The sequence below is a fragment of the Eucyclogobius newberryi genome, unplaced genomic scaffold (assembly GCF_026437365.1).
Source record: "Eucyclogobius newberryi isolate DKJ021-1_F unplaced genomic scaffold, fEucNew1.0.hap1 SCAF_12, whole genome shotgun sequence".
Taxonomy (NCBI): Eukaryota; Metazoa; Chordata; class Actinopteri; order Gobiiformes; family Gobiidae; genus Eucyclogobius; species Eucyclogobius newberryi.
The window spans coordinates 13,272,897-13,285,116 of NW_027315746.1; the positions used below are offsets into that span (position 1 = coordinate 13,272,897).

The following is a 12,220-nucleotide window of genomic DNA, read 5'->3' on the forward strand; positions in this document are numbered from 1 at the left end:
TGAAAGATCCAGCTCTCGTGGTCCTTTTAGAATCCTCTGCCTCAACGGAACAGAACTCCTAGACCCTGTTTTAATAACAACTCATAGTATCATGCAAATAAATCTATAATTTTAAACTTGAGACAGACTTATGGGCCTGCAACTAACAGTTATTGTAGTAGTCGACTTGTCAGCAATTATTTTTTCGATAAATCAAGTAAAATTAGTATTTCCATTGGGATTATTAATATAACGGAGGGAGAAATCCGATTCATTATTTGTTGAAATTTTGATTCAATAATGCTGCTGTCTTTGTTCTTTGCTGGATGCTTTAATCCATAAATCATCATAAAAAATATGATTATTTTGATAGTTGATTATTCCGATTAACCGTTGCGGCAAGATCGAGTTGTTTATTTGATGGCGTTCAAACGTTTAGGCAAAAAACAGATAAATAACAATCAAATTTAATCTTAGATAATATCACTTCATTTTGCAAACATCCTTGATCCTTCACAACATATGTAAATGCACGTCTGAGTGATAAATTAAATTGTAGCAGACGAGGGACAGGTTGTTGAATGTGGTCGGGAAAAGTAAGATCATAGATAATAACAGCAATAATAACACAATGTGAGTTTCAGCTTTCATCAACACAGAAAGGGACAACTGGAATAGCATAGTATGTGCCAAGTGTCAATATAATACAACCTTGAGCGCCAGGATACGCAAAAGTGTTGATTTCTTTGCAAGGAAAAATGTATAAAAATGTTTTCAAGCTATACTAATGTCACTTTTAATATAATACACGTGGCATCAATGAAAAAGTGGGACATTCTCTAGAATAATTGCACTTTGGCTGTACAATATTTTGACTATTTTATTATCGCTCACACCTCGTTTGGTTCGCCCTCTGCTGGAAAAAAGACGAACTGCACCCAGCTAGCTTCGTAGCATCAGTCATTTCTCACAGACAGACCACAGCTTTGTACAATTTACTCGTGTTTTTGTTCTGTTTTATCACATTCAAACAATAAATCATCCTCATTAATCAAATTACACGTCTAAAGTTATTTACTACTTTGCTCTGTAGAAAGCGGCGTTAAGATTATCACCGTGGAATGACGGGACTTTTGGGCGATACCATTTCAGAAAATACGGGTCACGTATTTCGCAAATTTAGGGTTATTTTTTTAATATACGTGTATTTTGAAGTCAAGCGAGATTAATCAGGTTTATTCTGCAACAAAGCAAAAAATTACCGTGTTTAAAAAGCAAATAAACATGTTTTTATCGCCGTGAAAGTGTAAGAAATGGTACGGTCCGGTTATGCCCGTCCTCTTCCCTTGTCGGATTACAGCGGCGGCAGCACGCGCAGACCTTTGTCGAGCCATAAACCACGATTAAAGCAACAAGTAAGTGGACTTAAAGGCTCGTTTTGTCCTTTGAGCTCGCAGAAAAACCTTACGCGTCAATTAAAGTCGATCTGAGGAGTGTAATTGTGATTTTTCTGGCGCCACGTGGTCCGAGTCTGAGCCGCTGTCAAAAACTTGAGGAAAGAACTTGGTTTGTGGAAGTTGGAAAATCCACATTTACGAGATTAAAATAAGTGTTTTTTTTTTGTGTGTGAATTATATATATTATAAATGCATCTGACAATCAAGCGCCACGTGCATGAAGTAAATACAATTATTAAGTTAATGTCATCATCAAGCTCTATTTCAGTGTATGTATGCATATATTCCATTAACTTCTATGTGTTTGGTATTTAATGTCGTATGTCTCTGGTTTTGTATGAATTCTCCTTCTAAAGTTTAAGGTAAGTTTGTATGTTGCATTCAGCTTATGCCCTATAATATACGATAAATTGCTTCTGAAGCTTTTGATTAAAACTTGATGAAATGTTTGATACAAGGTCAAATGAAGTAATAATTAACTTTGATTTGTAATGAACATGTGCAACACTGTGTGACCTGAGCTGCTTCTGAGGGGGCCACACTCAAGAGCAACTGAAAACCATCTTTATTATGAGAGTGCTTGTTGAATAGAGATGAATTTAAATAAGTGTTGCTTTGGGGAAAATGAATAAAAGAAAATCTAAATGAAGTGTTGGGGACCTGGGCTGCAGCATTGGCTGAACTGTGTGAATCTGCTTTGTTCTGCCTTTTTGTTTGGACAAAGTTTCCAAGTGTCTTTTGCATGAAGAGATTTTGGTTCTGGGGAAAAATTGTTTTTGCAATTCCGTGTGGATGTGAAGGTCTTGATTTGTTGTCACGCATAATATTTTACAATGACTAGATTTAATGAACTCTGAATGAATAAAGTGAATATTTGATGTGCTTTGTGTAAAACTGTTATCACTTCTAGTCTATTTTATCTCTGCTCGAGTTTGTCTTGGCTTTGGTTTCTGGGAACAGGTCAATCAATGAAATGATAACATGACACTGACATTTTAATCCAAAATGAACATTTATTCCTCTTTTTGCTGGAATAATGCGTCAGTCTTTGTCTCATTGCTTGAACACTTACCTTTGGCATCTGCTAATGCTGCTAACTTGAGTTTAACTAATCTAACAGCTCTAGCTTCTCCCTGTCGCCTGCTTTTCTCTCTACTCTCAAGTGACTCGTGGAGCTGTCCCAGTCCGATGTCCAGCCCAAACCCGCGCGGCGCCCCCCGCTCCGTCCCACAGGAGAGGGGCATCATCAGTGGAGACAACGTTCAGTTTGGGCGCATGAAGAGGCGCACCCGTCTGTCTCAGTCTGAGGGCTCCGGGCCCGAGGAGGAGGCCGGTTCTTACGGCCGCAGTCCCGTGCTCCAGGGTCTGCAGTCGGAGCAGGTGTGGGTCAACCGCAGCGCCCACGAGCAGGTGGAGCGGCAGTTCCACCGCCAGCGCATCTCCAGCGGCAGCGGCCCCATGAGCTCCTCACCGCGAAGCCCCAACGTCCGATCTTTCCACGCAAAACGCAACCAAGACCCCAACCACCCGTCTCCCACCACGGTACGCCCCTCTGGCACCCGGCAGGACAAGCCCCGCACCCGGACCACGTCTGAGACCGAGTCTGGGGGAAGAGGCGGCAGAGGGCCCGCCCCCCGGAAGAGGGGCTTCTCTGAGACCGAAAACAGGCCCAGACTGGACAAGTATGAGCCGCCGCCTCCAGACCGACCTGTGTGTGTGCTGCTGTTTGTTCTTGTCCTGTCGGCTTGCTCGCTCAGGTTTTTGCTTGTGTGTCATTGGCTCCAAATAAAAAAGGACAATAGAGATCGTGAGAAGGATTTTGGCGTGGTATGTAATGTAATTAATAGGTATAATGTGATGCTTCATGTTTTAGTTGCTGAGTTTGTGTCACTCTTATTTTAAAACTATTTGTTTGAACAAATATAGTTTTAAAATGATCCGTGTGAACAGATTCTATTAAAGATTTAGCTAAAGAACATGTCGATGTGTTTTTCCAGTATCATCATGAGTGGACTGCAGTGCCTTACCGCAGACAACATCTGGTTCGACAAACACCGTTATGATGACGCTGAGAGACGCCACTACGAGTCACTGGGCGGCCACGCCCCTCAGCAACAACACCAGGTAAAACGAGTAAAACTTTAAGCCTGCACCGAGCTGAAAGTGGCATGTTTTCTGTTTGTTTTGTTCATTTCTTCCACACAGCTTCTCAAACACTATTTACAGTTGAAGGCCCCATTTACTGGAAAATTTGTTGAATTAAATTGTGATATTGACACTCAAAATGCAATAATGGCACTTTACATTGGCTTAATGGCTTTACATTTATGAGAACACATCTTAAACTAAGTCTGGTGAGAGGCAGTAGATCTTCAGCTTGGCCAATCATAACATCAATTATAATGTCAAATTTTGCGTCTTTTTAATTTTTTTCTTTTGCCCAATGAATGAAATTACTTACTCAAACTTATTGTATCGAAAATGACGTGTATAAAGTACAATATAGTCGCATGATCCTTGTGGCCTCTTATCATGCGACCTACAGTTTCCTCTCGGCTCCTGCACTTTGAGCTCCACGGCAGCTGAATGAGTCACATTTAGAAGTGTGTCGCGTGGTGTGGGGGGGGTCGGGTGATGTGGCAGCTGCCTCGGGACGTCCCACCAGCCCCCGGCGACCCCGCCCGGACAGCTTTCTCAAATAACAGAGCTAAAGTTCTTACACCATTCAAGCCATTTCAGACATGTGTTTTTGTGGCGTGGTTCCAACTCCAGACGTCACAGACTTAAGTGTTGTGAGTGTGACTTTTTGTTTCACATTGTGTTTTTTTGTCTTAAAACTTGATTATATTGTGACATTTCAATCATAATTGTGACCTCCCTTTCAGACTTGACCGCCATCTACCTTTCACCAGCTTTAGTTGAGACATTTCTCCATTGCTTGACGTTGAGTTTACCTTTTTATTCATTCAAGTGGCAGTTGCTGAGTTGCCATATTGTTTGGGGGCATTACTCTGGCACAGTCTGTAAGCGTTGGCCCTTTAACCAGAGGGTCACATGCCGTAGTTGTGTCCATGGACCGGACACTCGATGCTCATCAGGACAGTTTGAAGTTAAAGTCAATTGGACAGATGTGTGTTTTAAATAATACTAATTGTTTTGTCGTGTAGTTTGCGATCCTCTAATGTCAAATCAAATCAAATCAAATCAATTTATTTTTGTAAGGCCCAAAATCACAACAACAGTTGCCTCTGAGGGCCACAGGGAGAAATGAATCAACAATGTCTGTGGTGGCGATGAAGTCAGACAATGTCTGTGGTGGCGAGGGACGATGTCCCAGGGTCCTCTGTCCTTAGACTCTCCTTCTCGGCCAGGAAAAACTACAAAAAAAACCTCTTTGGGAAAAAAGCGTAGAAACCTGGAGGAGTTCCAGTGAAGGAGAGATCCGACTCTCACAGACGGACAGACGGACACGAGGAGACTGGAGCTGGACCCACTCTTCAGGCAGAAGAGGGACCGTCTGAGGCGAACTGGACCCACTCTTCAGGCAGATGAGGGACCGACTGAGGCGAACTGGACCCACTCTTCAGGCAGAAGAGGGACCGTCTGAGTCGAGCTGGACCCACTCTTCAGGCAGATGAGGGACCGTCGGAGGCGAACTGGACCCACTCTTCAGGCAGAAGAGGGACCGTCTGAGGCGAACTGGACCCACTCTTCAGGCAGATGAGGGACCGTCGGAGGCGAACTGGAGCCACTCTTCAGGCAGATGAGGGACCATCGGAGGCGAACTGGACCCACTCTTCAGGCAGATGAGGGACCGTCGGAGTCGAGCAGGACCCACTCTTCAGGCAGATGAGGGACCGTCGGAGGCGAACTGGACCCACTCCTCAGGCAGATGAGGGACCGTGGGAGGCGAGCTGGACCCACTCTTCAGGCAGATGAGGGACCGACTGAGGCGAACTGGAGCCACTCTTCAGGCAGATGAGGGACCGTCCACATGGGGCAGGGACCACTTCACCAGGAGAGGGACATCTGGGTCCACAGGTCCTCAGGAGTGAGAGAAAGAAAAAGAAGGCGGTGAACAGTTTGCAAGTGGAATTAAAAAATAAATATTGTTTGATAGCATAAGTAGTCAGAAGAAGAGGATAGTGCTCAAGCTGTCATACTTCCCCCAGCACAGTTACTCCTAGGGCAGCGTAGCTGAAGCTGTGGGTTTATCTTTCTGTTCCTAACTACTCTGTCCGTGATAATTGTACATGGGGCTGGGTATTACCGGCACTAAACAATGACCCAAACGGTGCTACGTTTCTCTTTTTGAACAAGTTTTGAGGCCTGGTGGATTCTGGGAGAGCACAAAGAAAGTTACTAAACTTGTAAATATTGTCCTTTTTTCACATGATTATCTAATTTATCAAAAGCCAATCATTTATATTTTAATCTATATTTAAAGTATCTTGATTTAACATTAAAAACCTATATTTACATGTAAAAGAGTGTTTGGGGAGTTGTCTCCATGGAGATTTTTGCTTTGCCTTCAATGTTCCACTGTATGACATTAAACGTATTAAAGTAGATGTTTGTATTGTATTGTTTAAAAGTAATGTGGGAAACATGAATTCTTACTGTTCTGCACTGTCCCCATCTCCACAGATCTGACCTGTAACTTGTCTTCTCTTGCCCTGCTTGTCTCCATGGAGATGAGTTTAATGTCGTACCCCAAGAACATTCCAGGCAAAGCTAAAAGGCATCCCTCCCGCTCAGAAAAGTTGCAATAAAAATTGTTTCATGGACTTTTTTTAAACTTCTTATGACACAGGATCAGTTTTACTGGGTTAAAGGGCCTGCACCTGACGTGTTGAAGTGAAATCCTTTTTGCTTGCTACATATTTATTGTAACAGCAGTGTTTTTATTCTCAACAAAAACCGGAAGTGCGCTGTTAGCATGCTAGCTGTTATTAGCCATTAGCGTCTGGGCAAAACTGACCTCTGAAAGTTGTGAAAAGCGCTTAATACAAACTCATCACGGTGATGCACGCTGCTGCAAAGAATCAAAACAAACTAGTTGTGTAAACGTCAGGTACAGGACCTCCTTTTTTGTAGTACTTTCAAAACTGTTTGTGTACCCAGCCCTAGCGCTACACGAGTTTGTGCATCTGTGTGTGCGGTGAGCTCCTGTCTGTGCCTCCTCTTCCCCCCTTTTCCTCCCTTCACTGCTGTACTTACACGTGCCTTTAGGACAGAGAAGTTAATGCCATCCTAGACGAGATTGCTAAGTCCCGACGGACTATCCAGACGTCCCTAGACAGAGTGAGTACCGGGGCCAGCGAATTAGCCTAGGGCGCCCCCCCCTCTGGAGGTAGGAGGCCTGCGCTCCGTCATAACAAATCATCGCGTTGTCAAAGTGTGGGGAAATAACAGGTTTTAATGACTCCCCCGGGAGGCTGACCCATTTACGGCCGTAATGTAATATGTGTAAGAAAAGACGTGGTATCGGATTCAGTTTCATCCCGCAGCAATGAGTCAGAAAGCTGGTGCCGAGGTAATTGTGTTTTATGTACTGGTTTATGAAAGGCGTTAGAGAAGGAACGAGACTGTAAAAGAAAAGTAAACCTAACCCCGCCTCAAAACGGGGGAAAGTATTAGTACAAGTAACAGGAGTGAATATTTTCATGTCTGACAGGTATACCCTGCACAACATATCACAAAAGTATTGATATTTTAACAAAATAACACAAAGTCTAGGTTCTCCATTTGACAGAAATTTAGTTTTTAAAATGAAATGTTGAAAAAGGTATATTTTATTAGTCTAAATAGGCCTTGATTTTGTCTTTATTTTGACAGTTTGACGAATATTAAAGGGGATGTATTGGGCTAAATCAAGGTTAATTAGCTTTTACTCTAGTTACAAAAGTGTTTTCCTCTAAATTAGTTTACTAGTTTCAGTTGTATTTGGATTGATTCATGCATGTTTGAGAAATACTGTATTTTCCTGCAACTGAGGCATAAGTGCTCAGAAAATTCCTGTTTTCACCTACCCCCTATCCCCGCCCACATCCCTGTGCTTGGTAGTTGCGATGACTTGTAAATTTAAGACTCAAGACTGACTCGTGTAGGGTTAAAAAGTGTCACGATGCCACTTTTCAAAACTGAAGGTAAATCTGCTTTTTACGGGGAAATGGAAGAGGCGGGGCTTATGAGTCCAGCACTTTTGAACAGGAAGTCATTGAACCTGTGTCTATTCTTAAGCCGTTTTAGATCAATATTACAGTTTACAATGAACAAAATGCAAAATGATGATCCACTTATGTTATAGTTCAATATTAAGAACGTGTGGGGGAAAAGCATACGTCTCCTTTAAGGCATGAACATATAATATAAATGATAATAACTGAAACAATAGTGTCAAACATCTAAATATTGCAGTACTTATCACAATAATGTTCAAAATTGTGCAGCCCTAACAGTGGTGTCTACAAAATGCACCTTTTTAATAATGTAAATCCGCTCGCTAAGTAATCCTTTTGTTCCTCCTGGTAAATCAAACTCTTAATAGTAAATCCATAGTAGACAAAGTAAAATACATAGACTTGGTAAATCCATTAAAGCACGTTGAGTTGACATTTCCCACAACTTTACTAAAACGCTCTCTCACTTTTGATTCAAGCTACACATGTGTTTACCTTTAGCTTCTCTCTTTCTTTCGCTTAACCTATCCTCTGCTGTATTTCCTCTGCTTGATGGACGCAGGCGAAATCGGCCCTGCAGCAAGCCAAAGGGAAGCCCAAGCGGCAGCACCGGAACGTAAGTCTGACCCGGAGTGTGGTGCATGAATCCGGCTGGAGAAAAAAAGCCTTTAATTACGTACCAATCGGACACATTTTCTCCTGATCGCATCGGTTTTTTGAAGGTTCGATTCTAATAAATGTTTTGGTTTGCTTACGCTGGTCTTTCATGATTTATTTTTGTTTGGTTTGATCAAATGTCATGGTTGTTTTGGAAAATTAGAGCAATGACGGTTCCTGATGTTTGGATGTAAAAAACAAATCGCTAATTATTCATAATTTCTTTAGACTTTCAATTGATTCAAGCTCAGTGACAGCTTGTGCCAAACATTGCTCTAATGTTTTTGCAGAATTTGTGTGAAATTAAATGTTTAAACGAGCTCAATTTACTGCAGAATCCTAAGTTTTGTGATATCGCTCTTGTCTTATTTCGCAAATGGTTGATTGATTATATACTAGACGTGTTCTATTATTTGGGGTGCTTGAGCTGACTTGTTTGTGGTGTTGCGCACGGGCCTCAATCAGCCACACGTCGCCCAATCACCTGCGAGCTTGGTTTGTGTGTTTAATGTGCGTTTTTCTCTGCTGCGCTCGGTAACGTGCGTTTGTGTTTGTGCAGTCGTACTCGCACGCCGCAGCCGGAGACCATGAGCTCGTCTCTCGCATGAAGAGTCTGGAGTTGGAGAACCAGTCCCTTCATAAAGGTGCCACTGAGTTTTCTATTCATACATTTTGACGTTCAAAATTCAATTCATCATCCTCATCTGGACTGTACAGAATCTAAAACACTATGACGAGGCCTTTTATAACTATGACGGCAGCGTTCTTGCATTAAAAAACTCTCAATGTACAAGTATTCATTAGTGACGGCCATAGAAATGAACATTCAGGCTTCAAAACGTCAATGAAAACACAATTTTCCTCTTTTCGCGTAGGTAAATTGGAGATTTTCCTTTTGTTTTAATGCAATCGAGTTGATATACTGTGTTAAAGTGCTGTTTGTTTGTAGTGATTCATGATTTGAGAGCGGCGCTGCAGACGCTGGAGTCCAGAGTGACGTTTCTGGAGAAAAGCCCGGCTGCTGCTCCATGTGCCAAGGTCAGACTGATAAGGAAGAGCAACACCGAACAATACAGAGCCACAGAGTTCTCTTTAAAAGATATGGATTAGTTATACTCTCGGCGTATTATGCAGCGACTGCCAAGATCATATTTGCTGCATCTCAGTCACAGTTCTCACATATCAATAACTTCTTGGGATTCATTTTTCATTCAACAATTTAGGTGTAAAGGCTTAAAAATGTAACTTCTTGTTCTCACTGTATCACGATTAATATTGAAATTCCCCTTAAATAACTGCGGAAATACATCACACTCTAAACTGTTCTTGTTCTTACAGTTAGTGTTGGTTTATTAAATATCACGGGCTCTTTATTTGGATCTTTCAACAGTAAAATGAGCTTCACATGTTGACCATACGAGACGCAAACATAATGACTCAAAGTATTTATTTCTCCGCCTCTTTTTAAATGATTTCGTGACATTTAGATTAGGGCGACGATCAGTTTCTTAAATACACTTCTCGTATGCTCCAGGCCGCTCCGGTGCAGCAGAAGAAGCTGGAGAACGGAGCCAAAGACGCAGCGGCGGACGACGATGAAGAAGACGACGACGACCTGGACCTGTTTGGCAGCGACGAAGAGGATGAGGAGGCGGAGCGTGTCAAACAGGAGCGACTGGACGCCTACGCCGCCAAGAAGGCCAAGAAACCCGCTCTCATCGCCAAGTCCTCCATCATTCTGGACGTGAAGCCGGTACGTAGCCAAACGGTATTGCGCCACATCCGAGACGGGACGAGGAAGTAGAATAACAGAATGGTTACTTCAAAATAAGAGTAGAAGTACAAAGTAGTGCGCCAAGAACTTACTTGAGGAAGAGAAAAAAATGTGTTGTGGGAAAGTACTAAGAGTCTGAACGTAGCATCTGATTTGTAATTGAAAGGACAAAACATTAAATACAAACTATAGACTATAAAAACAAACTAAATCAGAAGACTCGGTGAATGAAACACAAATGTTGAAAGTATTAAATATTGTCAACATTCAGTTACTTATAGATGCTCTTCTATAAAATCTATCATTAAAGCAGGAGTGAAAGTACGATAACTCAAACTCATTTTGAAATGTCTTAACTCCCCACCTCAGTACGGTATTTGTTCAGGCTCTTTTGAAGTACTCGTGGAAACATGGCATCGAGTTAGAATGAAGGCTAGAGAGAATGTGGGTCATCTCGTGAACAGAAAAGTCTGTTCTATTCTAAGGATTCCTCTTCTGTCACATCCCCAAAGACCATAGATGCATGACTGTGGTCAGGAGGGACCAGAGGACTCCATAATTCACTCCAGACTGAGGCGGAGCTGTTTGTTTTAGGTGGTTAGCAGCTAATGATGGTTTACATGTTATTGTGTGGCTACATGCTAATAAAGGGAAGGTTTTAGCAAGCTTAATTTCCAACTGCCGGGTGCAGAGCTTGTGGATGAGCAGATGTAAACGTGTCTCTGCTTTTAAGTGTCAGTGACTCCCGCTGTGGATATGGATCAAAACACACAACTTCTGTATCAGCCCTTTTCATTTTCATGACTAAAGGAGGCAGCAGCATGAGGCTTCTGAAACTGGACGTTGGTTACGATAGGCAAAAGAGATCATTGCCCTGGTAACCTATATTATAAAACCTATAAACCCTCAAAGCTTTTGGTGGAACAGGGAGTTTTTAGATGAACACAATTTGCAGAACGAGCATGAATGAAACTAAACACAACATTATGACATTGTTCAGTCAGTTTAGATTAATGAGGCCTTTAGGATATAATATTGCATTAGTTGTAAATGTAGTCTGCTTTGGTTTGGCCTTGCACAAGTCAAGAGCAACACTGACCACATGACAAACTGATTTAAGGTATTAAAATAACTACTACACTCTACTAAGAACCAAAATATGCTATTAAATTGTGCTAAACAATCCAGCAAGGTACAGCAGTCCATCTGTTCTTCACCACTGCAGCACAGTCCCTCCACAAGAGCTACAGTTTTGCCGAGCCATCACAATGTATATCTTTTCCTTTATTCTAATCCAACATTGAAGTCACCTTTTTTACCTGCCTTTTGCATCGCGGCCACTCGCAGCGTTCATGAAGCATGATGTTTTGCCTGGTTCCTTGTTCTCCAGTGGGACGATGAGACGGACATGGCAAAGATGGAGGAGTGTGTGCGCACGATTCACATGGACGGTCTCTTGTGGGGCGCGTCCAAGCTGGTCCCGGTCGGATACGGCATCAAGAAACTGCAGATCAACTGCGTGGTGGAGGACGACAAAGTGGGCACAGATATTCTAGAGGAGGAAATCACCAAGTTTGAAGACTATGTAAGTGTTTTTAGTCCCTGTAATTTACCTCCTACAATCATTAAACAAAGTGCTTGAAGACATAGTTCTGAATAAAATCTGAGAAATGTTCTTATTGGTCAATGGGTTATGTCTGCTCAGTTTTACCCATAAAATAATCCAGTAATTGCCCTACAACATGATTTGATGTGTGGTAACTTCCATTCAGTAAAACTAGCGCACAGTCTCAGGCTTAAAGAACCACTATTGCCTTGTTTTAAGTTAATTCACACATTCGTGGCCAATTTCAGAATTAAAATGACTTTAATTACAATACATATATTTGCAGAATCATTTGCTCAATCACTTGTGGTTCTTGTGTGCAGGTCCAGAGTGTCGACGTCGCTGCCTTCAACAAGATCTAAAATCCATCCAATGTTCACTTTGCACGGTTAATAATAAAATACTATGCAACGAGCACAAATGTTTTGTCGTGGTTTTAATCAGTCGCCTGCCAAAGATAAAGGCACTATTTGACAGACTTTGATTGTAGTTAAGTGGGTACAGACTGAAAGCTGCTTCTAAAATGTTGTGGAATCTGCCATCTTTGATTTCATAATGATATTCA

General features: G+C 42.0%; 1 protein-coding gene across 6 annotated transcripts; it reads left to right on the plus strand.

Moving 5' to 3' along the window:
* Positions 1-1,294: 1,294 nt before the first annotated feature.
* eef1da (eukaryotic translation elongation factor 1 delta a (guanine nucleotide exchange protein)) lies at positions 1,295-12,076 on the plus strand. Of its 6 annotated transcripts, none has more exons than XM_072440839.1 (9): positions 1,295-1,394; positions 3,434-3,560; positions 6,669-6,740; positions 8,181-8,234; positions 8,835-8,919; positions 9,225-9,313; positions 9,810-10,028; positions 11,440-11,634; positions 11,979-12,076. In XM_072440839.1, exons 2-9 carry the CDS (start codon positions 3,441-3,443, stop codon positions 12,015-12,017), a joined length of 873 nt encoding a protein of 290 aa, XP_072296940.1. In that variant the 5' UTR covers positions 1,295-1,394; positions 3,434-3,440; the 3' UTR covers positions 12,018-12,076. The 6 variants fall into 6 exon arrangements, with proteins under 6 accessions (XP_072296940.1, XP_072296941.1, XP_072296943.1 ...); XM_072440836.1 differs by lacking the exon at positions 1,295-1,394 and adding an exon at positions 2,600-3,118; XM_072440840.1 differs by lacking the exon at positions 6,669-6,740.
* The last annotated feature ends 144 nt before the right edge of the window (positions 12,077-12,220 follow it).

Bases quoted from the DNA above. Each gene is read 5' to 3' on its own strand.
- eef1da (XM_072440836.1), top strand. From the start codon at position 2,625: ATGTCCAGCCCAAACCCGCGCGGCGCCCCCCGCTCCGTCCCACAGGAG. The intron at 3,119-3,433 runs GTATGAGCCGCC...GTGTTTTTCCAG, and splicing joins AACAGGCCCAGACTGGACAA to TATCATCATGAGTGGACTGC. The intron at 6,741-8,180 runs GTGAGTACCGGG...TGATGGACGCAG, and splicing joins TCCAGACGTCCCTAGACAGA to GCGAAATCGGCCCTGCAGCA.